General features: G+C 37.5%; 1 protein-coding gene across 2 annotated transcripts in view; it reads right to left on the reverse strand.

Annotated features, from left to right (window-relative positions):
* The window catches only part of LOC133870364 (uncharacterized protein At3g06530), a 39,892-nt gene extending 18,646 nt beyond the window's left edge, over window positions 1-21,246 (reverse strand). Inside the window, exons 1-23 of one of the 2 annotated variants that reach the window (XM_062307468.1) lie at window positions 20,953-21,246; window positions 20,340-20,553; window positions 20,136-20,231; window positions 19,924-20,041; window positions 19,680-19,853; window positions 18,931-19,101; window positions 14,232-14,287; window positions 14,031-14,120; window positions 13,794-13,942; window positions 13,442-13,524; window positions 13,227-13,352; window positions 13,016-13,087; window positions 12,618-12,786; window positions 11,359-11,501; window positions 11,146-11,238; window positions 9,398-9,575; window positions 5,241-5,320; window positions 4,967-5,119; window positions 4,678-4,834; window positions 2,229-2,362; window positions 2,000-2,081; window positions 1,745-1,907; window positions 1,290-1,365 (exon numbers count right to left, since the gene is read on the reverse strand). In XM_062307468.1, coding sequence (XP_062163452.1) covers window positions 1,290-1,365; window positions 1,745-1,907; window positions 2,000-2,081; window positions 2,229-2,362; window positions 4,678-4,834; window positions 4,967-5,119; window positions 5,241-5,320; window positions 9,398-9,575; window positions 11,146-11,238; window positions 11,359-11,501; window positions 12,618-12,786; window positions 13,016-13,087; window positions 13,227-13,352; window positions 13,442-13,524; window positions 13,794-13,942; window positions 14,031-14,120; window positions 14,232-14,287; window positions 18,931-19,101; window positions 19,680-19,853; window positions 19,924-20,041; window positions 20,136-20,231; window positions 20,340-20,553; window positions 20,953-21,112 — 2,937 coding nt within the window. In that variant the 5' untranslated portion in view covers window positions 21,113-21,246. Of the gene's footprint in view, window positions 1-1,289; window positions 1,366-1,744; window positions 1,908-1,999; window positions 2,082-2,228; window positions 2,363-4,677; window positions 4,835-4,966; window positions 5,120-5,240; window positions 5,339-9,397; window positions 9,576-11,145; window positions 11,239-11,358; window positions 11,502-12,617; window positions 12,787-13,015; window positions 13,088-13,226; window positions 13,353-13,441; window positions 13,525-13,793; window positions 13,943-14,030; window positions 14,121-14,231; window positions 14,288-18,930; window positions 19,102-19,679; window positions 19,854-19,923; window positions 20,042-20,135; window positions 20,232-20,339; window positions 20,554-20,952 lie in introns of both variants that reach the window. The other variant, XM_062307467.1, reaches the window with a different exon arrangement.
* Between the last annotated feature and the right edge of the window lie 6,049 nt (window positions 21,247-27,295).

The raw sequence follows: 27,295 nt of genomic DNA on the forward strand, positions 1-27,295 counted from the left end.
CTGGAGCGGCTTCAAAGGAATTTTCTCTGGAACGGTATGGGTGATGAGACTAAATTTCATTTAGTCAATTGGCATCGTATTTGTTCTCCAATCAAGGCTGGTGGACTGGGAGTTTGTAATGTTATTAATTTTAATCAAGCCTTATTGGGGAAGTGCATCTGGAGGTTTTCTCAGGAGCGCGATGCTTTGTGGAGATCAGTGATTGAGGTGAAGTATGGGAGTGTGAGGGGAGGTTGGTGTTCTTTACCGGTGACGGGGCCTTATGGTGTCAGTGTTTGGAAGTTTATTCAAAGGGGGTGGGACAATGTTGCCAAGTTTTTGCGTTTTGAGGTGGGTGATGGGTCCCATATTCGCTTCTGGCATGATTTATGGTGTGGGGACAGGCCTCTCAAGCTCTGTTTTCCAACTTTGTATACTATTGCGCGTTCTCCTAATGCTTGGGTGGTGGATAATTTGTCCATAGTAGGAGGTGTGGCTCATTGGAATGTTCTCTTTACGCGCAATGCTCAAGATTGGGAGTTGGAGATGGTGATGTCCTTCTTCGAACAGTTATACTCTACTCGGGTTCAGCATGGGGAGGTTGATAGGGCGGTGTGGATTCTTTCCAAGAGGAGGAATTTTGAAGTGAAGACTTTCTATAAAGCTTTAGTTTGTCACGAGGCGGCTTCTTTTCCTTAGAAGGGTATATGGCGTGTTAAAGCTCCGAAGCGAGTTGCGTTCTTTGTATGGACAGCAGCTTTAGGAAAGATTTTAACTCATGACAACCTACGAAGGCGTGGTATTGTGGTGGTTGAGTGGTGTGTTATGTGTAAAACGCATGGAGAATCCGTTGATCATCTTCTTCTCCATTGTGACGTGGCTCGGGTTGTTTGGAGTTTCTTTTATAGTTTGTTTGGGGTGGAGTGGGTTATGCCTAGTAGTGTCTTGGATTTATTGAGTGCTTGGGCACTTTGCTGGGTCGTGGTCCTGTTCACCGTATTTGGAAGCAGGTTCCTCTTTATGTTTTGTGGGGCTTGTGGCGTGAGAAAAATTCTAGGTTTTTTGAGGATGTGGAGGTTCAGGTTAGGGCTCTTTGTAGAAATGCGCTTAATATGTTATATCTTTGGGTGTCGGCGCATAGCTTGGGTAGTATGCCGTACGCTGATTTTTTACTTTCTTGTTCGTTTCGGTCCTCTAATTAGGGGCTCCTTTGTATACTTCTTGTGTACTAGGGTTGCGCCCCTCTGCGCTTTTTAATGAATTTTTACTTATCAAAAAAAAAAATATAAGATAACAGATAGAGAGCATACCTTCCCATAATCAGAAAGCTTTAGAGCAAAACCCAAAATAAAGGCAAGAATCTTTTCCTTTGTAGATTGATCAAACCTGGAAAAGTATGTAGGTGAATAAAAAAGCAATACTACTATGCTTGATAATGAACATAAGAAAAATCCAACTCGGAAAATTTTCACAAATGACCCACTTTTTTTTTTTTGATAGGAACATGAATGACCCACTTAAGAAGATGATAATGATCATTTATCAAAATAACAACTTCAAGAGGAACATGGAGCTTTTCTAGGTTTGAAAAATCATAAAACATGAACAATGAAAAGACTTTTCCTCAGAGAGAGAGAGAGAGAGAGAGAGAGAGGGAAGGATTAATGTATATATAGCATAAATCATCCAAGTGAATGAGAAGGATGACTTGGGAAGATGAAGATGGTGGTACAAAGACTTCATAATAACAACATTACAACAATACCTCTGTTGAATATTTTGTGGCACTAGAAGGCTACTGCAAGATGAGCTGAGCAAGGATTCCAACAATGAAGGCAAAAATTGTTTGTCTGATAATATAAGCCTCTTTTGTTGAACGATCAAGCCCAACAGTTCACCAAGAAAATGGCTCCAAATTGCAGTGTTCCCTGTTGTTTAACAGTTTCAGAATACACCCATACTGGCATGAGAATTAGACATGACCATAGTGGGGACATGACAATTATGAAAGTGATAGTACCATTTTTCTTGCTGGAAAAGTCAACATGAGCCCACAGTGCATATAGTCCTTCAATGCAGTTCATCGCAGCAATCTTAATATCCTGAAAGGAAAGACGATAGATCCTAAGAAATCATAATAATAATAATAATAAAATATTAAGCAACCCCTTTCCTAGAATCCGGTGATTCGAAGAGGCCACAAAGAGCATTGATGGCAACACCAAATATAATAATGAATACATCCATACCTGGTTACCACTAGTCAATGGGATGAGAACTGAAGAAAATTCAGCTAGAAGTTGAATTGACAATCTATCTTCTGAATGGAAACAAAGAAACGCAAAACACTGGAGACTCTCAATAGTGACTCCAACAGGAACACCTACAAGAAGTAATGACCAACATAAGATCATGTGTATGCAAACTGATTCTAAATAACTATGACAAATCAGATTAATATGTTCTAGAAATCTAAAATATGCCTCACCAAGTTCAAACTCCTAAAAAACAAAATACGTTCATCAATCAACAATTCCTTCCCTTATTATTATTCATTCCAAAACAGCAACAAAAGGACCAAAATATCCCTCAATGTGGACTTTGATTTCAATGAAAAAATTTCCTGAAATCAAATTTTATTTTGTGCCAAAAAAAATTTATAAATAATCAACATATCATTAAAAGCGTAAGGAGCTCCTAAGTATATAGGAAGTATAAAAAAGGAAACACCTAACTAGAAGTAGCAAAAAGAACAAGGAAATCATTATAACTAATTGTCAAAAGAGACGCATAAGCAAATGTACACAGATACAAAGTTTTGAAGAATAAGGATTTAATCTCCTCCAAAGACCTCTATTAGACCTCAAAACTTCTGTTATTCCTTTTCCTCCATGCGCAACTGCCGTTGCAGTTTTTCTTTTTTTCTTTTTTCTTTTTTTCCCTGTAGCTCTGGCTTTTCCTTTGTATTTTGGGTTTGCTTTGTATTTTGGCTTCTGTCAACTCGGGTTTTTGGTGTCTCATGTGGGTTTTGGGTGTTGCGAGTGTTTTTAGGGAAGGTTTTTCGGGGTTTGTATTGCGTTTCGGGGGTTTGTTGGGTTGGGGTGCTTTAGGGGTAGATTTGGGTGTTTTCGGGGAGGGTTTTGACGGGGGGGCTTCAACTGTTTTTTGGGATTTGAGCTTCATGTGGGTTTTGGGTGTTATGGGTGCTTTCTAGCTGGGAGGGCTTGACAGGTTATTTTGTTGTTTTTAGGGCTCTGGGTTTGTAAGAGTTCTATTATATACTGCATGTGTACATAGGGGAGCCTTACGCTTTTTTAATAAATTGCAACCTTACTTATCAAAAAAAATATATATATTATTTTTCCTCCATAAACACCATAAAAGGCACGCAAAAAAAACCACACGAAAAATTATCTTACCTAGAGCCGCCGACCACGCGAAAAAAAATCGTCCTCAAAGGAGCCTTCACTACAACCCATCCCCACACTACTGATCATGCCAAAATCAAATTTTGGAGCCATCTCCCACCTCAAATTTGGTATGACACAAAAATTTCTCTCATCCTTTCCTAATATTCTTCCATAACCCTACTCCAAACACTCCAGAAGGCTCCAAAGAACACAACCAGCCCCATGAACCGCCAAATTTAGAGTCTACCGCAACTATCCACTAAGCCTCTCTTTCAAGCCCATAGTGTCACAACCATTTACCTAAGAGGGCACAATTGAACACCAGCAAGTTCTGAACTCCCAACCCTCCATCGGAGAGTGGTGAACAAACCTTGGACAAGCTAACCAAATGATATTTGAACTCTTCACCTAGCCCACCAAATAAAAAATCACGTTGGAGCTTCTCAATACGGTTAGCAACACTCGCCGGGAGAGGAAAAAGGGACATGAAAAACCTAGGTAAATTGGCAAGGGTGCTCTTAATATGGGTAACCCTACCACCATTGCACAAATACATTTTTTCCTCTTATTTCAGTCCAAACCAATAAGGAATCGCCATTAATTATTAGCATCTCCTGCATATCTCCCTGTTATCAATAACAATCCAAGTGCTCTATGTAAGCCCCACTGGTTTTTCAATTTGTTTCCTACTATAAATTATGATTACAAAGGTGCTACATTTGGGATAGCGCATGCTTTTCACCTCTTTATTTTTTTTCTAGCAGTAACAGCAAGAGGAATTAAAAGGAGAGAAACTTGATGAACTCAACCAAAAATAAAAAAGAAAATGAAACATGTTTTATTCATATGCCCAAGAAGATTGCAAAAGTAACCCAGTTTAGGCCAACTCAAGGGCTCAACTCATGAATCAACATGTTAAAGTCATTGTTTGATGTCCATTGATTGGACTACAACATCAAAAGATTCCATTCTTTACCTTTTGGATTTTTGTATCTTTGAAAGTTTTAGACATCAGACTATTTTTTTGTCTTCTTTAGTGGTCATCTTTTGTACTTCCCTCGTGCTAGGTTGGACTACACTTTTTTAAATTCTACTATTTATTGAAGTAAAAAAAAAAAAAAACATGAATCAGCACATGTTGAAAGCTAAATGGAAGAATGAAAAGGCAGTAGCAAAGGAGGAAGCCATGGTAAGGAATTATAGAAAAAGCAACAATGACAAAGAATATGTTGCAAGGTAAATAGAAGAATAAGAAAGCGAGTAGAGAAAGGGGAAGCCAGGTAAGCACCTTCTTCTGTAAAAAATCTGGACAGAAAACGGACAGGAAGTGCCTTGCACCTTGTGACGAGGTGATGAATGTGTTGTTTGAAAACATGCTTAAACTGAGAAGTGGCGAAAAAAATGAACAAATCTTGAAGCCTGCTAACCCATTTGTCATTACCATCCTGCAATTATCAAAGTTCCTCATATTTAGTAGCGACAACATGAAAATCCAGCTACAATATCAATGAAAAGGCACCAGAGCAGTTCTTAGACAACAAGATAAATAAGTAACCAAAGAAAGAAGTATCACTAACCAACTTGACATCTCCAGGCACTGCTGATATCAATGCCTCCAGTAACCTCCAAAATATGCAAATCAGGATATTTGTATTTAATGCTCTATGATTCGCATCAAACAGCTGTTCTAAGAATCTTTTGCAATCCCAATTTAGCATTTCAGAATTGAACTGTCAACCAAATAGCAAAGGCATACATCACGAATTTGAGGAAAAAAGGACTCCGAATGATCAAGGTGAAAAAAGAAATCTAATAACAGTGTTCCATCTACAATTAATTTTTCCTCCATACCTCTTCCACAGAAACATCTCCAGCAGACTCCAGTGCTTCCCACTCTTTTCTCAGAACTGGATACCCAACTTCAAAGAGTACTGGAAATTGACCACTTTCTAATAAGCAAGAAAAATAACACTCAGCATCCAGTACCATAAGTAAAAAGACCAATAGCAGTACAGGTAAAAAAGAAGATAAGGATCATGGCCATAGAAAAAGCTGAATGAGACAGTCATGCATCCGTTGCTTGATAGTTTAGCAACCAAAAAAACCAGATATAATGATGTGAAACACCATAGCAACATGGAAACAAGTAACAGTTGAGTACTTAACAAAAAAGAGGTAGCCATTGCAATTATTATTCTTTTTAATCATTAGATCAAGGTAAGCCATGATGTTGCATCTTCTGGCTTGTTGGGAAGGGAAATTTTGTAGGCATTAAGAGTGATATGACTTGAAAAATGTAGTCCTTATGCCTCAGGGAGTGCATTTTTAAAGCAAGAAAATGTCAATCAGTGATGGCATTGAACTTCAAATGTCTACGTTGAAACTTCTTGTAATCTCTCTTTTTTGAATGTTTTTGGACAGTGCATGACCGTATTGTGCCCATGTCTAGGATAGTACTTTTTCTTCCTTTAATAAGTAACAAAGATTTATAACAAGCACAAGATTTGTTGTATTCCCTCAGATTGATACAAGTGGTGAAGCTCGTATTTGGTGAATCCCTTCAAAGAGGAGGAAGTTTGAGGTAAAGTCGTTTTTTCACAAGTTATCTACTTCAGGGGTTCATCTTTTCCTTGGAAGAGTATTTCAAGAGTCAATGTTCCTTTGAGAGTTAGTTTCTTTATGTGGACGGCGGCTTTGGAAAGATTCTGACTTTGGATAACCTGAGGAAGAGAAATATAATAGTGGTGGACTAGTATTGCATGTGCAAAAGGAGCAGAAATCCATAGATCATCTTCTTCTCCATTGTAAAGTGGCAAGAGAAGTATGGAATGTGAGTTTTAGCCTTTTCGGGGTAGAATGTGTCGTGTAAAAAAGGGTGATAGAGTTGTTAGATTGTTAGCAAGGTCAACTGAAAAGTCGTTCAGTTTTAAGCGCTTGGCGGATGTCCGATTTGTGTTTAATGTGGAGCATACGGAGAGAGCGAAATGGAAAAATTTTGAAGATCGTGAGAGGTCGATGGATAAGCTCAAGACATCTAGGTCAATTCACTTTATATATGGACAAGGGCATATAATATCTCACATTTTTCTAACTTTTTTGAATTTGTGGATTTTTTTATCTTCTTTTAATCATTAATGGGGGTCATCTCTTTTACATATTATGTGTACTAGGGTTGCACCCTTCTACCTTATTAATGACATGCATTACTTATATTTTTTTTTTTAAAAAAAAAAAAAAAGCACAAGAATAAGTCAAGCATACTGGAACTGAAAGTATATACAACTCCTCCTAGAAGTTTATATCTAAAAAACAAGCACAAGTATAAGTTAAGCTCCAAACCTTTTTTTTATTTTTGTGATAATTAATCGAGATATCATTAAAAGTGTAAGGCGCCCCCATATACAAAGGAAGTATACAAGAGAAGCCACCTAAGTTGTAGGAGCAAAATGAACAAGAAAATAATGATAACTAATCACTATAGGAGAAATGGAAGCTCTTGCTAAAAGAGCTACATGTTCTTTATATCCTTAAAGAAGACAAGGCCTTAGGCGTTGAGGAGATAATGAAGAAGGCAGATATTGTGAGTGAGTTAGAGATCTACTCTCATGGAGGAGGTGGGTTGGAGCCAAACCATTAAACATCCTATTATTATGTTCTTGCTATAACATCCACATTTAGACATTCCACAACGGATATGTTCTGAGGAACCTATACACTCCAAATGCTCTTCCAAGAACATCCCTCACCTTGGCTCATAATAAGACCAAACATAAAATCTGCCATTCTTCGTCATTATGAACTAGATCAAATCCCCCTTCCCTACACTAATGGAAACTAAAGCATCATTTTTTTTTTTTGATAGGTAATTAAAATTGATTAAGAAAAAAAAGAGTAAGGCGCCCCTAAGCATCATAAATCAAACAGAACAAACTGACTCTACTTTCCAATCTTGAAGTACATGTGCATAGCTGACACTCAAATGTCATATTCCCTCTCCAACACACCCATCAAAGAAGCTGCATCACCTCTCAGCTGGAGAAATAAGTTAGGGAACTGGTCCTTCAGAGCTGTGTCACAGCACCAAAAATCATGCCAAAATTTTTTTTTTGATAAGTAAGAAAAACTTTTATAAAAAAGCGTAAGGCGCCCTTAGGTACACAGGATGTATACACAGAAACAACCAAAGCTAACCCAAAAAAACCCACAACACCAAGGGCCCAGAACACAAAAGAACCAAACAAGATACAAAAGAACCCAACTAAGAACAATAAAACCCACTACCCGTCAAGGCACAACAGACCTACAACATATGTGCCTTGCCTTTCCTACGCCAGAGGGGTAATTCGCGTCACCATAGTTAATGGAACTATGCAAATTTAGAAGCTCCCTTTTCCCTTTAGATTTTTGGCGCGCAAAAAACTGGAACTCCTCCTCCATGGCATCCCGAATAGCCAAAGCCTCCTCTCCAAAATCCCCATCCATCGCCCAATCTAATGGCAAACCATCCCAATAATCATCTTCATCCTCCTCCCACACCACAATCTCCCCGTTATGATCAAAGCCAACTGGTCAATTCCGAGTTTGGGAGAAACCATTCAAGCAACCACTCGAAGGGGAAGAAGGACCTACCACCCCGCCATTGTTGACCTCCTGAAGCGCCACGGTAGGGACTGAAATCGGGGGAAGATTAAGAAACCCCTTCCTAAAAAGGCCCTGATTCACTAGCGTCATTGCCTTCTTATCATCACGCCAAAATTGAAATTTTCTTACCATTCCCAACCACAAAATTAACAAACCTTGAGCATGGATCCTAAAGTCAACTTAATACTCTCTTTTTTTATAAGAACCTTAACTTAATGCTCTTCCACAACCTCAATCCATGGACCCCTCTCAACAGACAAGATTTTCAAGGGCCCCAGTCCTCACCATATTTCATAGCAATAGCACACCTCCGCAAGTGATTTGTTCGTCACCAAAACACCACATCAACTTTCCCTAGAAAACTTGACTAGAAGTGGCCAGTTTTCAAACACCTACATCTCTAGACTGAACAGGGGCACAACATATGCCAATCAAACAACGGTATTTAAATTCATATCCCAACCCTCCCACAGAATCCCTTCACAATTATCCCAATAAATAGCCTCCGTATTAGTCTTTGGGTTTTGTGGGCTGGTTTTGTAGGTGTTTTTTGGGTTTCCTTCTGTTTGGGTTTTTCGGGTGTTTTTCCCCTTCCCCTCTCTTTCCTGTTTTGGTGTCCTTTTGTATACTTCATGTATGCTTAGGGTGCCTTTACGCTTTTTATAAAATTCTCTACTTATTAAAAAAAAAATAGCCTCCGGAACAGGAATGGTAAACAGAAAAATGAAATAAGTAGGTAAGCTAGACAATATACTCTTAATCCAGCAATGCTACTACCTTTAGGCATATACAGTTTCTTCCAACTAGGATAGTGCATTCTTGTGCTTTTATAAATAATATTCAAAACTTCGTAAAAAATGAAACAATTACAATTTTGAAAAAAAAAATAAAAAAATAAGAGAAAATCATCATTCACCAAATTTATTTAAACTAGAGAAGAAACACATCAACCCACCACCTTGAAGAAGATTATCTCCCTTAAAATTTTATATGCTAGACCCAAACTAATCTTTGCAAGAGGGAAAAAATAGGAATGTCAAAAATACAGGCATATATAAATGACTCTAGGGATGGCTTTAGTAATATGGTGCATAATTTTGCAATTTAACTGGCTCTAATGCAAATATGCAAGCGGAGACCCAAATTCTAAACCTGAGGTTGTAGGAGTTAAAAGGAGAAATGAGAGTCATAGAAAGACAGAAGGAGTATAAAAGAGCTGACATATCATGCTGACTAACAAAAAAACCTTCTAAATACAGCACGTTCAGAACATCCACTAAATGTTCAAAAGGAAATATGGCAATAGGCATTCAGACAGAAAAATATACATTACTAAAATCTTAATTAAAAGCGTAGGCAGAACATACTATTTTGCATCATAAATGACTGCAACAGCATAAAAAAGAAGTGTGTCTTCGACAACTCAAAATCATCACAACCCTCGAGGAGCCAAGCCATATATTCTTCTGGGTGCATCAAAAAAGTGTCTACCAAACTAGTAACTGTCTTCATGTTAATTGAAGAAAGATTTCCAGGTTGGAATGTCTGCACTTCAAAAGCAAATTCGTAAGAGCTAACTATTACACTTTCCTAACTATGGGAGAAGAAATAAATTAGAAGGCAAGACAAGAAAGTAGTAAACCAACATAAAAATGTCAGATCGACATGGATCAGAAAAATTATATATCTGGGAAGTCAAATAGATTCCATGAGGATGTCTCAGGGATCCAAAATTATATTAGCCCTGAATAAGTCCCAGCCTTTGGTCCACAAATAAGAAATTATCATTAGGAGAGCAAACATAATTGAAAAGCAGAGATAGCAAATATGTCAAAGTAAAATAGTGACCAATACGTGTTCCTTGATATCTGCCTAACCAGGGCTAGGAAAGTTTATTGGAGATGTGGTCCAAGCAAAGTGAAGAAATAAAAAATTCAAATTGAATGCATGTAGATAAGGAATGTTGTTATGCATTCCTTGTCAGAATTTAAAGTAACATTATTATAACAAATGACTGCTAAATCATCTGACGCTGCCATATAATCATATTTTATGGGTCAAACTAGCCATCTCATCAAGGTTCACCGTAAAAAACACTGAAATTAAACTAACTGACATTAATTCATAAAGGCATTGGCAATTTTTAATCTCCCCCAACGATATAAAGGCCAACGTCTTACATAGACTTCCTGAAAACATTTAATTTTTCATTAGATTGATTACTAATCAACATCCTCCAACAAAGTTGAACATTGTCACAATATATTGCTGCTCCTTGCTAGTAGCTTTTCTGTAGCTCTATCCATAATAATTTAGTCCATTTCCAGCAAAAACATTTAGTCTGAATGCGATATCTGGTAGTGTTAGTCACCATTCAAGAATTAGAAACACCAAGCCTGTGTTTAAAAACCTATAAGGAAACAAGATTGGAAGGCAAGAGTTCTTTGTTCAATAGGTCAATGAAACATTGCGATATCATAGTTATAATCATCTACAGAAATTAAATAGCATCGCCGACAATTTAGTATTGGAAAGGTAATGAAGCAGGTGACAAAAGAATTAGTAGAAGGTTATGCCGGACTCTTCTCCTGATTGGAAATTGGCAAGTCAAACACTTTAGACATAACCATTGAATCCAATACCTGTTACGCTTCTGAAAATGGTGTCAATCTTTATTTATATAGAACTTCTAAACAAAGCCAAATTTGTTATGTATCCTTGTGGAAATTGTAAAACAGCAGCTTGGTATATTACTCTATGTCGTTCATTCACACACACTTTATAAATTCAACATCAACATACACTCAAATTGGCTCGTTATTTCACGCTTATATTCTTTCATGCAGACACAGAATAACACAAATAATATATGATAGAGACACACAGGCACACGCATGTACAGAAACCCCCTCTTGTCTTTTACCCATCACCCTTTGACTGTTGTAAACACTCGCACACAAAGAAAGTTAAGTCATATTTTCCCTTATTTATGGAAATCCAAGAGTAATCAGGAGATCAAGATTACCTATCAACAGCTTCGCACTGGAGTTTCGGCAAAAATAAGAACCAAATTAATATAACGGAGCGAACAGAATATCACAAGGAGATAATTTACCGTTTCTGTGCAGGAGGTACCAACAAGATTCTGGTAAAGTGGCCACTTTACTTCCTTGGCTAATTGCAAAGCCTTCAAATTTAACCTCTGTGTCTGAAGGTAGCAATATAAGATCAAAAAAGCAAATACCAATCAATTATGAGATGCTTGATTGAAGCCATCAATGGAAACATTGGAAAATCAAACATAGGTCAAGACAAAAGAACAAGAAACCTTTGGTAGAATTAAGAGCAAAGGAAACAGCATGGCAGAAAATGTCCTCAGATAATCATCATCATCATCATGTAAGTTTGAGTTGGCATTCTTTAGGCATGCGATCGCAACATCAGCAGCTAGACTAGTTTTATCTGATGAACCTACAAGTGGAAATGGAATGAGAAATGAATATGTAGCTTTATGAGGAGCTAGGCAAAGACTAAGAAATTTAATTTGGTTTCTATTATTTTCTTTTAAGTTCCACAGTCTACTAGACACATCCTTAAGGAATTTCACTAATAAGTGAATCCAATACAAATCAAGATTGTAAACTCCTTAAAGACTATCAATGCGAAACTTCTCTGACTAAAGGACTTCTAATTTGAGAATCTCCTAATGTCAATGCTGCATATCCTTACTGTATAGCCCCATTGCTCACAGAAATTTGTGCTTAGTAGTGCGGATGCCACAGAATTAAATTATATAATTTGATAAATATATATATATATATAAAGGAAAAAAATTAAAGCATAATAGATTCATTAGGCCCAAAACATGTCTCATTAGGACAAACTTTCTGGCCCAAAAATCCACTAATTTCTTTCTTCACATGGCACAACTACAACATGAGTTGACTCCCAATACATTTTTTATCCACAGTCCTACACATTGTTGTTCCTTTATCCCTCTATTCTTCTATGGTTCCTTAATCACTTTTCTTCTTCCTCCAATATGAAAGTCTAAAGGAAAAACAACTTTGGTCATAACAACCAACAATATCCCATTGTGAAACAACAAATGATTTGCCGGCTCCCTAATACGCGATGAAGCAACACTAATGGAAAATTACAGTCTTGATATTAGACAGCCTTCTAAAGAAGAATATAAGGCCGCCTTTAATTCAAATTTTGAACCACGTGTAACAGGGCATACTAGGGATAACACTAAACCCTGACACAAATAAGAAAAGAAATCAGAGCCACCCATTTAAACCAACTTGAGTCCAGAATATAATAAGCCATCCAGGAAATCCAACTAAACTAGCATGAGAATATGCTTTACCCCTTTTTGAAACATCAGTTTAGATAAATGTAAGTGGGTGCCAATTAACTACCATGGCACTGAAACCTTAAATTATAATGCAAAACATTGTTAAATGAACCACGTGGCCTCCATTCTAACAGAATAAGAGAAGCACATTAGTGCATCGGCTGAGATAGTGAAATATATCGAACAAAAGAATTCAAGCCAAAGCATTTACTATATATCATACTCACTTGAAATTAGAATGCCAATGCATCTCTTAAGCACATGATGCAATTCTTTAAGAAGATCAGAACAACTTATCATATCAGACAATCCATCTACAGATAGAACTGCCCGAACCACAGTTAGATCATCATCGTGAAGCTGCCGTAATATGGCATCCTGAATAGTTACAAGACTCTAGTCCACAGGAGAAAAGAAAATTATGAGTCAGAATCAGAAGATCTTGAATCTGGGCTCTAGTTATCTAGAAGAAATAATACTTTGAAATATGGACATGATTTCTCATGTGTGTGTGTATAATACATTAGAAAAACCATCTCATTTGCTGCATGTCCTTCACTCTATAACAATGGACACTACACACACAGAGGAACATGTATATACATGCTATTACACTGAATACTACCTGTGAATCAACAGCCTTGGCTTTCAAAATGCCAGAGTTTAAACCCGAAAGTGTAGCACATCGGACAACAGCCTATACGACATTACAAAGGGAATATAAGGCTTGAACAAATATTGTCAGTATAAAGGAAAGTTCCAACAAAAATAAAGCATAAGCATAAGCAAGTAGGAAAAATAACCAATAGCAAAATAGACTGCAAATTAAATGATACCTTTGGATGATGTAATGCAAACCAAATGCTTGAATCTGATATACCAAGTGACATATCCAAATTTGTATCCAGCACCTTTCCCAGTATCTCAAATGTCGATTTCCCCTTAGATGGCGCTTTATTATCCTATTAAAAAAGGTCAAAGATCAAAGAGTTGGAACTACAATCAGAGAGAGAGAGAGAGAGAGAGAGAGAGAGAGAGTTGGCCAAAAAACCTCAAGGAACTTGCGAACCGCTCCAGGTAGTTCAGATGGATAATGCTTATTAACAACCACCAAAATTTTCTTTGCCCACCTTCCTAATTAGAAAGAAGAAAAAAAATCATGCTCAGAAACAGGAGCTAACTGCCAAAAGATAATTGAAGAAAATGAAAAATATTCAGAGAACTGGCTCTAATCTCACTTGAAAAAAAAAATTGAAGCTACACATCTGAGGATGTACTCACCAAAAGGACATTCTATTATATTTATTGTAGAAAATATGAGAGCAAACAAAAACAAAAAGAACAATATTAAACTTGTGATGTAAAAGCAAAACAACAAATGAGGTCATATGTTAATATTATACCAGATTCAGATGCCGCTGAATCACCAATTATTTGCGACAATTTCATGCAGGATTTTAGCACCTTACTAACCACATGGAAAACAAAATCCTTCACAGGAACTGTCTCTATTATTGAAACCAAAGCAAGATGGCACAATTCATCAGAGGAACTGCAAATGAAATGATCATCAGTTATAAATGCTGAGTAAGAGAAGTGCTGTCTACAAGGACTACATGAAATGATGATCAACTTTCCACCTGCAGTCAACCAGGGCTTCCAAAAGCATGGAAAGGAATCTATCAATATTGAACTCCTTAGACAGTTCCATAAGCATCAAAGCCAAATCCCTACAAAAATGAGAACACGAAGGATTCTTAGAAAATATAAACAAAACAAAAAACAGTAAATACATAAAGTAATTTCATATCCTCAAACATTTTCAAGGCAGTAAGGACTACCTAATATCCTTCAAAGCCTCCAAAGCCTTCTTTGGGAACATATGGACAGTTTGCATCTGACAAATTTTATGCAAATTAAAGTGAGGCAAAAACCAAAAAAAAAAAAAAAAAAAACAACAACAACAACAACAACAACAAAAAAGACTGCTTCAACAGATTTTTGAGTAATAAAAGAAAAGGACTGGAATAGAGACATCAAAATTGGCAGATTCCTCCATAAAAGGCACATTGACCCCCTATGGCAAAAAGCAACCAGTTATCAACGTGAAGATATGCAGTGCAATAACTTTTTTTTTAATTTAATTGTTCAATCTCATTAATAGCTCAAAGGGGCACAACCCGGGTAGATAATGAAGTATACAAGAGAGACCCCTAATAGAGAGAAAAAGATGAACAAAAGTCCAATAACTTTGACTAATGTACTGCTCTCAAAGTGAACAAATACTCAAATGATATTAACCCATCTATAGAAAAGTTTAAGAAAAGGATAAACGTACCTTTTTTATATTTGATGAGAACACCCATTTAAAATTAGAAGAGAAGGGTAAATTACAAAGCAAAGCATAGACAAAACTACATGTTTTCTTCCTCCAACTTCCAGGTAGTTTCTATTGTTAAGCCTATTAAGCTTATAATTAAAAGTCCAGATATTCCTGAGAAGCCATGCGACCAGGCTCAACATCGCTTAATTAGAAGTTCTAAGGACAAAATGGAAACTAGAAAGTTTAAATCAAGTTTTGGCCAATTGTCTATTAATCCAAGTCTTATAAAAACTGTCTTATTCAATCATCCAGCAATCATTCAAGTGTACATTACTGAAACACTGAGGCTCCTACTAATTAATATTTTCCACATCCTATTATCAAGACCTTCATCAGCTACCAAAACCGAATCCAAAATATGTCTCCCCCTAATGAATGCATTCTGAGAACTAGAAATAATCTTCTCCAACACCATCTTCAACCTATTCGCTAGTGCCTTAGTGATGATATTATACACACCACCCACTAAACTAATAGGACGAAAGCCCTTGATATCCACTAGTCTGGCCTTCTTGGGGATGAGAGAGATAAAAGTTGCATTGATGCTCTTTTCAAACTTCCCTCTGGAATGAAACAACTTGAAAACGACCATGATATCTGCTTTAAGGACCTCTCAACAATTATGAAAAAATGCCATCGAGAAACCATCAGGACTTGGGGCCTTATACCATACAGGGCTCATACCATCTCATACACCTCCATCCTCAAAATCTTTTCCCAACTAAGCACTTTCATCTGCCCCGATGGAATTGAAAGAAAAGCCATCCGATTTTGGCCTCCAACTGAATTGTTCTGAATAAAGCTTATTGTAAAACTGCACAATATCCTGCCTTATTTCCATATGATCTGAAGATAAAGACCAATTAATAAAAGAATCCATGTGTTGTTTCTTCTATTCGAATTTACCACCCAACGGAAAATTTTAGTGTTCTTATCTCCCTCTCTCAACTAAAGAGCCTTTGATTTCTGCCTCCAACTCATTTATTTGAGAAGAATAAGCCTCTCCAAGTCCCTTAAAATTTCTCCCTTTCACAACCTTTCCTCCTCAAATAAGGGTCTACCTTCTGCAATAACATCTAACTCACGGATGCCATCCACATGATCCCTTTCCTGTTTGCAAACATTGTAAACATTGTAAAAAACCTCTTCGTTCCATTTTTTCAAATCTATTTTCAATGCTTTCAACTTGCAAACCAGCACAAAACTGAGGGATCCCTGAACTCTATAGGACACCCACCATGTCCTCACCTGATACATAAAGCCCTCTGACTTTAACCACATGTTCTCAAACTTAAAAAACTTACTACTTCCCAAAACACCACAACCAAGCATCAAAGGAAAGTGACCCGACAAAATTCTAGGGAATCTCCTTTGAGAGATATTCGGAAATTATTCTTCCCATTAGGAGAAAGTAGGAACACTGAGACTTACAATTATTGGACCATGTGAAGTTCCCCCCTACATGAGGGGTGTCCATAAGACCCTAATCAAAAATGAATTCTGAAAATTCCATCATAGTTGTAGATTGTCGGGTGTCACCCATTTCTCACTCAGATATCAAATAACATTAAAATCACCCCAATACACCGTGGCAACACTCACCAGCTCATAAGCCCAACCAATTCTTCCCAAAGCATTTTCCTATCATTGTCATTTGGACCATAAGCTTCTGCAAAAGCCCACTCAAAGTGTTCACTAACATTTCTAAAGGAGCACGCAACCAAAAAGGTCCCCACACAGTCCTCAATCTTTTCCACCATCCTCCTATCCCACATTAACAATATCCCTCTTGAAGCCCCTCTCAACCCTAAATAACACAAGTCCACATGTTGACAACCCCACAAACTGCAAAAGACATCCCTAGAAGTAAACTCCATCTTAGCCTCTTGTAGAAACACTATATCCACCTTCCAATCCCTTAAAAACCCCAAATCCTCAATCTTTTATCCCTCTCATTCAGCCCTCTTACATTCCGGGATAGAATCTTTGGCTTCATTTAGAACCAATGGGACCCCTCCCCTTTCCTTTACCCTTATTAAATTGACCTCCCTTTAGATCATAATTAATGGAACAACCAATCTCTTGAGCTCCCGGTTTCCTTTGTTAGCTAACTTAGAACAAAATTTTGAAGAGCTAGTCAAACCATTATGGTTACGACTTGCTTCAATCGCAGAAAATAGGGCCATCAACTAATCCTCAAACCCTTCACAAGACAACCCCACCACCTTACAGAAATTCTTTACTCTCTGAACCACCCAATTTGAAGATACTGATTCAGGCAACCCATGATATTCAAATACAGCAAGGGGATGGACGAAGGCTCAATCTCCTACACTTATTTCTCCCAAGTAAGACACCACTGCCAGAGAAGTAACTTTCCCACTCCCACCAGAAGAAACCACCCTTGTACCAACCTCAGCTCCTTCCAACGATGTTAACCGTATCCCCTAAATCTCTTGAACTTCTTTGCTTGCTACCCCACACTATTATCCCAAACATCAGAGGACCCAAAGGAACACCCTAGAGAATTCAACCTAGCCTCTTCTCCAATTTCCAAAAGCCCATTTCAGAACCTTCGGATTACCCTCCTTATCTATCACCTTGGGGCGATGGATGGCCTTCTCTACAACAATACTCGCCCCCACTCCCATACCGATATTAGCAGACAAGCCCAAATAAATATCCAATCTAGAAAACTTAACTTCCTATTATCTAATACCCTCCATTACAATCTTTGTGTTCCCTTTGGCATTTTCTGCATAACACCCTAAAATTCTGGCAACGACTAATGTCTTTGGATTTGAAACTAAGGGACTCTCGCGAACCCAAGGACATAATCAGTCCCAATCGCTAGTCTTCTCGCTAACTAACAACCTATATTCTATTCACATTCTTCCCTTTGGCACTGTCTATATAATACCTAGAAGTGACAACAACATTTGTCGTCTACGAGTTTGAAGTCGAAAGGGACTCCCATGAAGCATCTCTAACAACATTGTCTAGCGGGTATATAGAAACCTCTTCGAGACAAGCTCTCATAGGAAATGGCTGCAAAATTGTTGATTACATGACCTCACCATGGTGCCCGCCGCTCCTTTAACTCTCCACTGGATAGCTGATTTGGGTTGAACCCGAGAATGATATACAGCGACATTGCTCAGGCCTGACGCATGAACGCTCACCTTAGAAGAATGGGCCTCCACTCTTATCTTAGATTGTTTGGCCTCTACATTTAAAGAGTAGATCTATCATTTGGAACTCCCCCTTCATCACTAGGCCTCTCTTATGTCCTCCTGATTTAACATTACTCGAGCCCTCCTCTTCTATTAACCTGGCCTTAGCATTAATTAACCATTAGCCCATAGACTCAGTGACCCATATAAGTGTTTCCCTCACTTTCGGTCAAAAAAACCGAGCCTTAATCCCCTCTCTTGGCCGACCACACTCCCGAGCCCAATTAACCTTAGAAACTTTTTTTTTTTACAAGTAAGAAACCAATCTCATTAAAAAAGCATAAGGCACCCCTTAATACACTGGAGTATACAAAAGAAACACCTAATTAGAAAGAGAAAAGCGAGGGAGAAAGTCAGCAAAAGTCATCTTGATGATTATGTGTGAGGCATCAAATTGCTAGCTAATTCATATATAGAAATAGGGCATACAAGGGAGGATATTTTGAGCAATTATCAAATTATACATCACTTATAACAAAACAGTTGCAAATGTATAATAATTTGTTTGTTAAACCTATGGCTATGTTTGTTAAAAAAATTGTTTACTGTCTTTTGTTTTTTGTTCTCAAAAGAAAAGAATTAACAAACAACCCAAAACACTCCTAACAATTTTTTTTTAAAAAAAACATATATATATTAAAAAAAATCAATTTTATGTCACATCAAAACACTTATTAAACCATTAACAAAAAAAACCCCCAAAACACATTAATAAACATACCCTTTAAAACATTTAATACAAGCCTCTTACAAACTGACGTGACAGTTCACATAGTATTTACCACGTCAGCCACTAAAATGTGGATTGTCACATGGCAGTCTACGTAACTCTCATTTCCATAAAATGTGAATTGGCATGTAAGTTTGTAAAGGGTTTATAGCAAAATCTGTATTACCCAAGCATTTTCCTAAAAACAATGATACCTGAACAAGGTTGATTAAAGCCATAAGTGACAACCGAAGCCAATGCAAATCAGTCAAATCTTTAGCATCCTCCCGAGCGATCTCAGCAATTGAACGAATCAAACTCTTGACTAGTTTAGGGGACAAAGCAACTTTATTTGCCAGCAAACCAACAATCATTAAAGCACCGGCCTACATATAAAAGAATATTTTTCAGTCTAAACATTAAAAAGTAATCAAAAGTGATCGCTTGTTGTTATTGCCTTCGATAATTATGCAGTCAAATGTGACAGTTGACTTGAAGAAGAGGAATATGTTTGCAACATACAGAACAAAGCAAAGAAATAACAATAATATTGACAAAATAAGAACATATCCCTATGAGAATGATAGAACTCCACATTACTTTCATCAATGAATACATGACAATGACTTAATTTTCATTTTTCTGTCATTTAGCCAGTCCGGAAATAGAAATAATATCAAAAGTGTTTCATTTAGTGGAACCAGCACAAAATTTTGGGAATGTGGTCAAAAGCAGAAAGCATAACACAATTAAATGTACGGTGAATCCTTAAAGGACTGATCATATATTTTGGTGGCAAATTACCCCCCATCCATAATGGTAATACAGCTAAAAAACCAAAGATGAGGACGAATAATAAATCAGAATGTCAACGCTCCAAATCATTGCCTTAGAAACTTTAAGCAGAAAGATAGTTAATATGAAAGTGCTACTCCCATTTAAGGATAGTGCCTTTGAAACTCACCTTGTGATCCGACCCTCCTTTTGAGCCAGGCTGAAGTCCAGAAATTACAAATGGAAGGATTCTCTTTACAATATCATCATCAAGAGTTGTAACAGAACCCAAAGCCTCAACAACAACTGCTGTGCAAAAGCAGATCGCGAACCTTGAAGGCAGATACTTCTTAGTTGGAGATGCCTGTGGCAGAACAGTTCAAAAATATGTCTCCATAATTAAACAATCAATTACATCTGAAGTAAAGACTCACATAGTTGCATAAAGCCTCCAAAACCCCCTTATCCCGAATACATTGCTGCACCAAAACCTTTCTAGGTGGTGGTGCACCTGAGGTTTTCACACCATCGAGAAACTTCCATTTGCTATTTCTACAACACAATGAGGTGAAAATATCAGATTCCATTAACTTAACTAAACCATCATTCTGAAGCATACAACATGCAACAACTGTAACTTCCTAACCTCGCGTCAATTAACTGCACTATTCGGACAAATGTATGTGTGTCATGGTACGGCAAAGCACATAAAATCAATTCCTCAAAATTGTAAACATGAACCCTGCAATTCCAACATATGGCTCATTACTACCCAAGAAGTAATTAAATATATAAGTAAGAAGAAAAACTAGAATCATGATGCAGCAGTAATAATTCAAGAAGTGCTTACTTGTATCTGCGTATCAAATATTCAAGCGTCTTTAGCGACGAAGTAAGTTGAAAATGACCTGATAATAACCGTAAGTACGAACTGATTGAAGCGTTAATACTATTGTTTTCCTCTATGCCCATCAACTCTCTATCCAATTCTCTGCTTTTATGGCTAAACAAATCATTCTTGTAGTTTCTAAAACGCTCATCTGTGCTTATAAGAACCTCCAGACCTGAAAAACCAAATAATAAATAACCAAGTTCAATCATGAGATTCTTTATCTGAAACCACGACGATTAAAAAAAATCCTCTGATTTATAATCATCTGAGACCCGATATATTTAAAAACATAATTTTATTTTGTAGCTCAGATAATTCAGCCGAGCATAACAAACAATAAAACTTTCCATATTTCTTCCCATCAGTTTTCTAGGCAAACAAACAATGCGTCTTGGGATAAATGCGTCCCAATTCCTCAACCAACTCTATTGAAAAACTTCACTTTCATTTTCTTCCTCGAAGGAAAAACTTCCCCACACGAAGTGCTTCCAAAACTTTAATCTTTCCCAAAGAAATTTTTCCAAAATAGCTTCTCTCCGAGACTGACAAAAATAGAGTGAAATGAGCTGACCTTGCAGCGCAATGGCCAGTATGGTATCGACATCGATGTCGGCGGCTTCCTTGGGATCGAAGAGAATGGACGGGCGAGTGAATGGCCTCTTGAGCGGCTGCGACTCTCCCTGTACCAGCGACTTGATTGTTTCTAACTGTGCGGCTATGGAGGTAGCCATTGATTTTCAGTAGAAGAAGAGCTTTCCAAGACTATGGACCAAGAAGAGAGAAGAAGAAGCACGCTCGGTTGTGTCCGACTGTCCGTGGCTTAAACCCTAATTGCCCAGCCGACTTCCCTAGGGTTTTTATTTTTCTTTTCTTTTCTCTCTTTTGTTTTTTTTTAACTGCACTCCCACCTAAACTATCGGCTAAATTACATTTTCCTCCCAAACTTTAAAGATTTATAATTCAACCCCTAAACTACCGGCCCTTTTAAATTAGAATCCGGCTTCCGACTTCCATCTTCCATCTCCTGTAAGAGCACTAGTAGCAGATGCCCTATAAGTGGTTCCCTTTCCTAAAATAGGAAAAATTACAAAAATTACAAAAAATGACACCACATCAGTTGCCCTATTATTAATGAACTTCCTTGGGTAGCTACAGTGCTACCCAATGTATGCTACCCAATATATTGTTTTAATAATTAAAAAAAAAAAAAAATCTTTCTCCGACTCTCTCCTTCACGCACTACGCACTTTCTCTGACTCTCTCCTTCATCAAATCCTCCCACCATTAAAGGTTAAAACCATACCCACTGGTCCGGCATGGAGCATCATCCCTCACATCCACGCCCAAAACTAGCCCGACATGGAGCTCCTTCTCCAGCAATGAGAGCTCCAACTCCATAAAGGCGTCGACGGCGTTGGCAAATAGGAGGTGGAGCAAGCCGGAGACGGTGCCGGTTGCGATGAGGGGCTAGTGGGTCTAGGTCCGAGAGATTTGGACGGCGTCGATGTAATGAGTAGCAGTGAGCAAGTCCTCGCATAAACCGCCCCAACCCTCCCCGCAGAGCCCAAAACCCGCACCCATGGTGCAGGCCACGGGGCTTTTTTTGCCCCCCCCCCCTCGCGCGGTGCAGGGGGGACCCTTAAATTTTCGCAGGTCCCCGCCCCGCAGGTTTTGAAAAAAAAAAAAGAAAAAAAAAAAAGGCGAAAAACAAAACCCTACACGTAACACGGCTACACTTATCTTCTAAAGTTCTACACTCAGTGAGCGCCGCAGGCTATGCACCCTCAGACCTCAGTCCCTCACTGACCCAGGCACCCAGCCACAGCCACAGACACCCTAGCCCACATCACCAGCCGGTCCAGCCCTGCCCTAAGCGCCGCAGCCCTGCATGGCCCTCACGATCCTTACCAGTCGCCAGTCACCGGCCCTCCCCAAATTAATTCGGCACTCGGCAGGTATTTTTCTAGGGTTTTTGTTGTTAAATCCTTTGTTGTTTCATGGGTTTTTGCTGGTTTTGGGGAAATCTTGGTTATTACAGTTTATTTTTGCTTGATAATTTCTGTAAATTAATTATCAAATGCATAAATTAGATTAAATGCATGTCTGTGGTCCTGGATATGCACATTTACTCGAGCCTGGATATGCATATGCATCTCTTCGGTTAGTTAGTAGCGGTGAGCTTTCGGGCCACAAAGCAATGAAGTGCTTGATTACTGCATGCTGAGGATGTTTGCAGCGGCAGTGTTCAGTTTCTCTATGTATTTACATGATTGTCGTTATTTTTTGTTCTTAGAATTTATTAGAATCTATCTCTTCGGTTAGTTGTTCTCAGATTATTGTGGAGGGATTGTTTCAGTTTAATGTCTTTTATAGGTTGGAACATTGTCATTAATTTTCATACATGACCTTCGAGCGAAGTAGATTTTTGAGATGTTGATAACTGTCTACTGAATTTGCCTACACCATTCCTATATGCCCATCAGAGTTTTCAATTGCATTGCTAGTTTTGGGGAAATCTTGGTTATTAGTGTTAATTGTTTGGATTTATTTCTGTTGGATCGGAAATTTTCTGGGTTTGACTTAGTATGCATTGCTGTGAGATCTAATTTAAATTTGAATTTGTGGTTCAAGGAATCAAGGGGCATGTGAGGTCTTAATAGAATATGTTAGGATTATCAATGTATGATTATGTTAGGTCTCTATCTGCTGTTGATTATGTTTTTTTTTTTTTCCACTTAAATTGTAGAATCAAGTCATGGACGATTCAACTAGTACTACCATTGGACCTATTGGTTCTAGTTCTGCTTCATCTAGGCCTAGTCTTTTGGATACTAATATGGGTTATAGTTCTTCAACTATGGGCCCTCAAAATCCTAGTGCATCTCTCCCACCAAAACCTAAAAAAAGTGAGCAAACATCAACGGTTTGGGAACATTTTACCAAGTTAGTATCGAGTGACCCCGATGATCATAAATCACAATGCAATTATTGTAAGAGGGAGTTTAATTGTCACCCTAGAAGCCATGGTACTTCATCTATGCTATAACATATCAGGAAAATCTGTAAAAAATATCCTGGTAGGTTTGATGAGACACAATCAAAGTTGAGCTTTAGGCTAAGAGGGAAGGGCAAGCGGCAATGGGTGAAGGATCTAGTGGTAACCTTGTATTGCGAAGTTTAATGCTTCAAAAATAAGGGCAGCACTTTCTAGGATGATCATAGTGGATGAGTTGCCATTTAGGTTTGTGGAAGGTAAAGGGTTTAAGGACTTTAAGAAAACAGTTGAACCTAGGTTGTTTTAAGTTATTTATGTCTGAGAAAGAAAAGTTGAGGGGAATGTTCTTGACATCTGGTGTTCGGGTTTGTCTTACCACTGATTGTTGGACTTCAATACAGAACCTTAATTACACGTGTATTATTGGTCATTTTATTGATAATGAATGGAACTTACACAAAAGAATTTTAAACTTTTGTTTAATTCCTAATCACAAAGGTGAGACCATTGGGGGAAAGATTGAGTCGTGTATGCATGAATGGGGCATTGGTAGCATTTTCGCTATCACGGTTGATAATGCTTCTTCCAATGATGCTGCTTTGGAGTACTTGAGGAAGAGAAGTGCTCATAAGCCTAATGCCATATTAGAAAATCGGTTTATGCATGTGAGGTGTTGTGCACACATCTTAAATCTTATTGTGACTGAGGGGTTGAAAGAAGTTGATGAATCCATTATGAGGGTTAGAAGTGCGGTTAAATATGTAAAGTCTTCTCCTGCAAGATTTGAGAGTTTTAAGGCTTGTCTGAAAAGAGAACATTAATTTCAATGGGTTGTTGTGTTTGGATGTTCCAACTAGATGGAACTCTACATTTAAGATGTTGGAAGGTGCAGAAAAATGTCAAAGTGCTTTTGAACTTATGGAAGAGTTGGATGGATATTATGGTCCTACGTTGTGGGATAGTAAAAATGGTTTAGACCTCCTACTTGTGATGATTGGGCTCGTATTAGGGTTTTTCTCAAGTTCCTCGAAATTTTTTATGAAGCCACAATGCGACTTTCGGAGTCTTTGTATGTGACATGTAATATGTACATTGAAGAAGTTTATGCCATTCAACTGCATTTACAAGAATATTGTGACAGTGATGATTATATATTGAGTTCTATGGCGGAGAAAATGATGTTAAAGTATAAAAAGTATTGGGGGGATCTTGGTAAGGTTAATGTGTTGTTGTTTGTTGCTATTATACTCGATCCACAGATCAAGTTGGGAACATTGGAATGTTGGTTCAATGATATTATTGGTGTTGAGCAATGCAATGATATGATATTAAAATTGAAAAACTGCCTTCAACAATTGTTTGATCACTTCAACACTGGAGAAAACTCTCAAGGTGAACATAGTGGTGCACTTCCTCAAGGTTCCTCGGAAAAACTGGGAAACATCCATATAAATTGATGAATAGGTACTCAAAGCTCATGACTTCTAATAGTGATGTTCAACACAAATCGGAGTTAGATTGGTATTTGATGGAGGAGATTGAAAAACCGAATGAGAACTTCGATATTTTAAATTGGTGGAAGGTGAATTCAACCAAATTCCCAGTACTAGCCCACATAGCACGTATTGTGTTGGCCATTCCCATTACTACAGTTGCTTCAGAGTCGGCATTTAACACTGGAGGGCGTGTGTTGGATCCTTTTCGATGTTCATTGGCCCCAATAACGGTTGAAGCATTGGTGTGTACACAAAACTGGTTAAGATCAAAACCCATCAATGGTTATAACACAGAGATGGTTGAAGATCCTGAAAGTTATAAGCTCGAGTCAGGTAAGCTTTTAGCTTTCTATTATTCACTTCTTAATTTATTTTTCTATTTAAATATTCTAAATTTCTAATTATCGGTTCCAGTCTTTGTAGAAATAAATTTGAAGAACATCAATATTTTGCTTGAGGAGGATTAGTGAAGTGAAGACTTAAAATTTTGGTTGAAACTTGGGTGTTTGATGCTTCATGCTTGTGGTGATTGACTGGGAGGTGCTTGATGCTTGTGGTGACCGATTAGGACTTGGGATGTGCTTGATGTTTTGGAACATTTAACATTTCGATTTTTTTCATCTTGTAATATGTTCTTTGCGTTGTCAGTAATTTGTTCATTTATGAGATTGAATTTATATTCGTAATTAGCAGTTAAACCCTGCTTTGTAATTTGTAATTTGTTTTTTTTTTTTTTTAATTTTTTATGCACTAAGTGATTGAAAACATTGCAAGCAAAAATATTTTCTTTATTCTTTTTAAGTTTTTTATGGATATTACTATTAGTTGATATTAGTTGATATGGTGAATTGTTAAAAGATTTTTATGGATTCATTGTATTAGTTGATATAGACTAAGAGAATATGAATCCTTTTAACTCTTTTAACACTTTATAAAATTCAATGATTCTATTAGTTCCGGTGCACATTTGGTTCTATCTTTTTTTCCCAATTTTTTATATTCCATAACCCATCATAACCTGCGGGGATTCCCGCCCCGCAACCCCGCCCCATCCCCACCCGCCCCGTGCGGGTGCAGGGGGTAATCTGCGGGGTGCGGGGGCAAAAAAACCCAATCCCCCGCCCCCATGCTCAGCCCTAGTAATGAGTGTCGGGGAAAGAGACACATGGAGAGAGAGAGAGAGAGAGAGAGAGAGAGAGAGAGAGAGAGATTGAGATTGTTCTGGGATAAAGCAAAAATAAATAAATAAAAAGAAAAAAAAATAATATTTTAATTTATAGAGAAAGATAAAGGGAAGTTGTTGTGTGGTATTTTATATAGAAAAAAATAAAAATAAAAATTGTTTGATTCCCTAAATTTTCTTTAAATTAGAGAAAATTGTTAGGAATCTGCTGCTAGTGCTCTAACAAAATTTTGACTTCAGTCAAAGTGATTGACGAAACGAAATGAATTTGTAGTTAACTATATGGTTCGTCTACTAGTTTTAACTGTTTTATTTTTTGACGAATAAAACTATAGGAATCTCATCATCTCCGAAGAGAATTTGGAGCAAAAGACTTTCACTGATAATATAAATATAGTAATTTAAAATCCACAATTACAATAAGAATAACCAAAGCATCATAACATAAAATAGCCAAATCTCCCAAAAGTATGGTCAAAAGACCGGTCATTAAATATAATACAAAATTCTGGAATCAAATCTAAAAGTCATGACATAACATCAAAATCAAGACCTACGTACATCTAAGAAGATAAAATAGAAAGATGATCTTGATCATAACCCGACGGATATCACAATCACCAATCCACATCCCAGCTAACTATACGGGATCTAGCTCCTCAAATATTATCTTGAGCACTCCCTCCAAAATAACCAAATGTCTCTCAGGGGTCGTCGTCAATGAAACTATCTACAAAACAACACATGTTTCATAAGTGAAAAAGTAACAAGCGTAAGTCTGCAATTTAGTGAGTGATAATATGCATGATGTTCGTATTATTATGTGGTGAACTAAGATGTCAAGATGTTAATTACATGTAGCAGTGTACAGTTATAATTTATCATGTTATAAGATAGTAATAAATGCAATATATACACATATATAACAAACGCTCATGTCATAATTCAACATCATATGGTTTACCCAATATATTAACCCATTCCTGGCATGGTTAGTGCTGTTCCGATGGACCTGTAATACAACACTAGTACCTTAGATATGTACGCACACCGTCATATATTAATAGCCCGACCGAGTCCGACCTCGGGTGGTCCACGCTACCAGCAAAGCTGTAACTGTGACCCACATTCAAGCATAGTGCGCCGGTCACAAAAGCAACCATTAGATCTAAAGTCCATTATAACATAATCATAATTCGATTTAACCATAAGGTTAACTTCTATAATAGTAAGCTCGTGT

This window comes from Alnus glutinosa, chromosome 6 (assembly GCF_958979055.1).
Source record: "Alnus glutinosa chromosome 6, dhAlnGlut1.1, whole genome shotgun sequence".
Classification (NCBI taxonomy): Eukaryota; Viridiplantae; Streptophyta; class Magnoliopsida; order Fagales; family Betulaceae; genus Alnus; species Alnus glutinosa.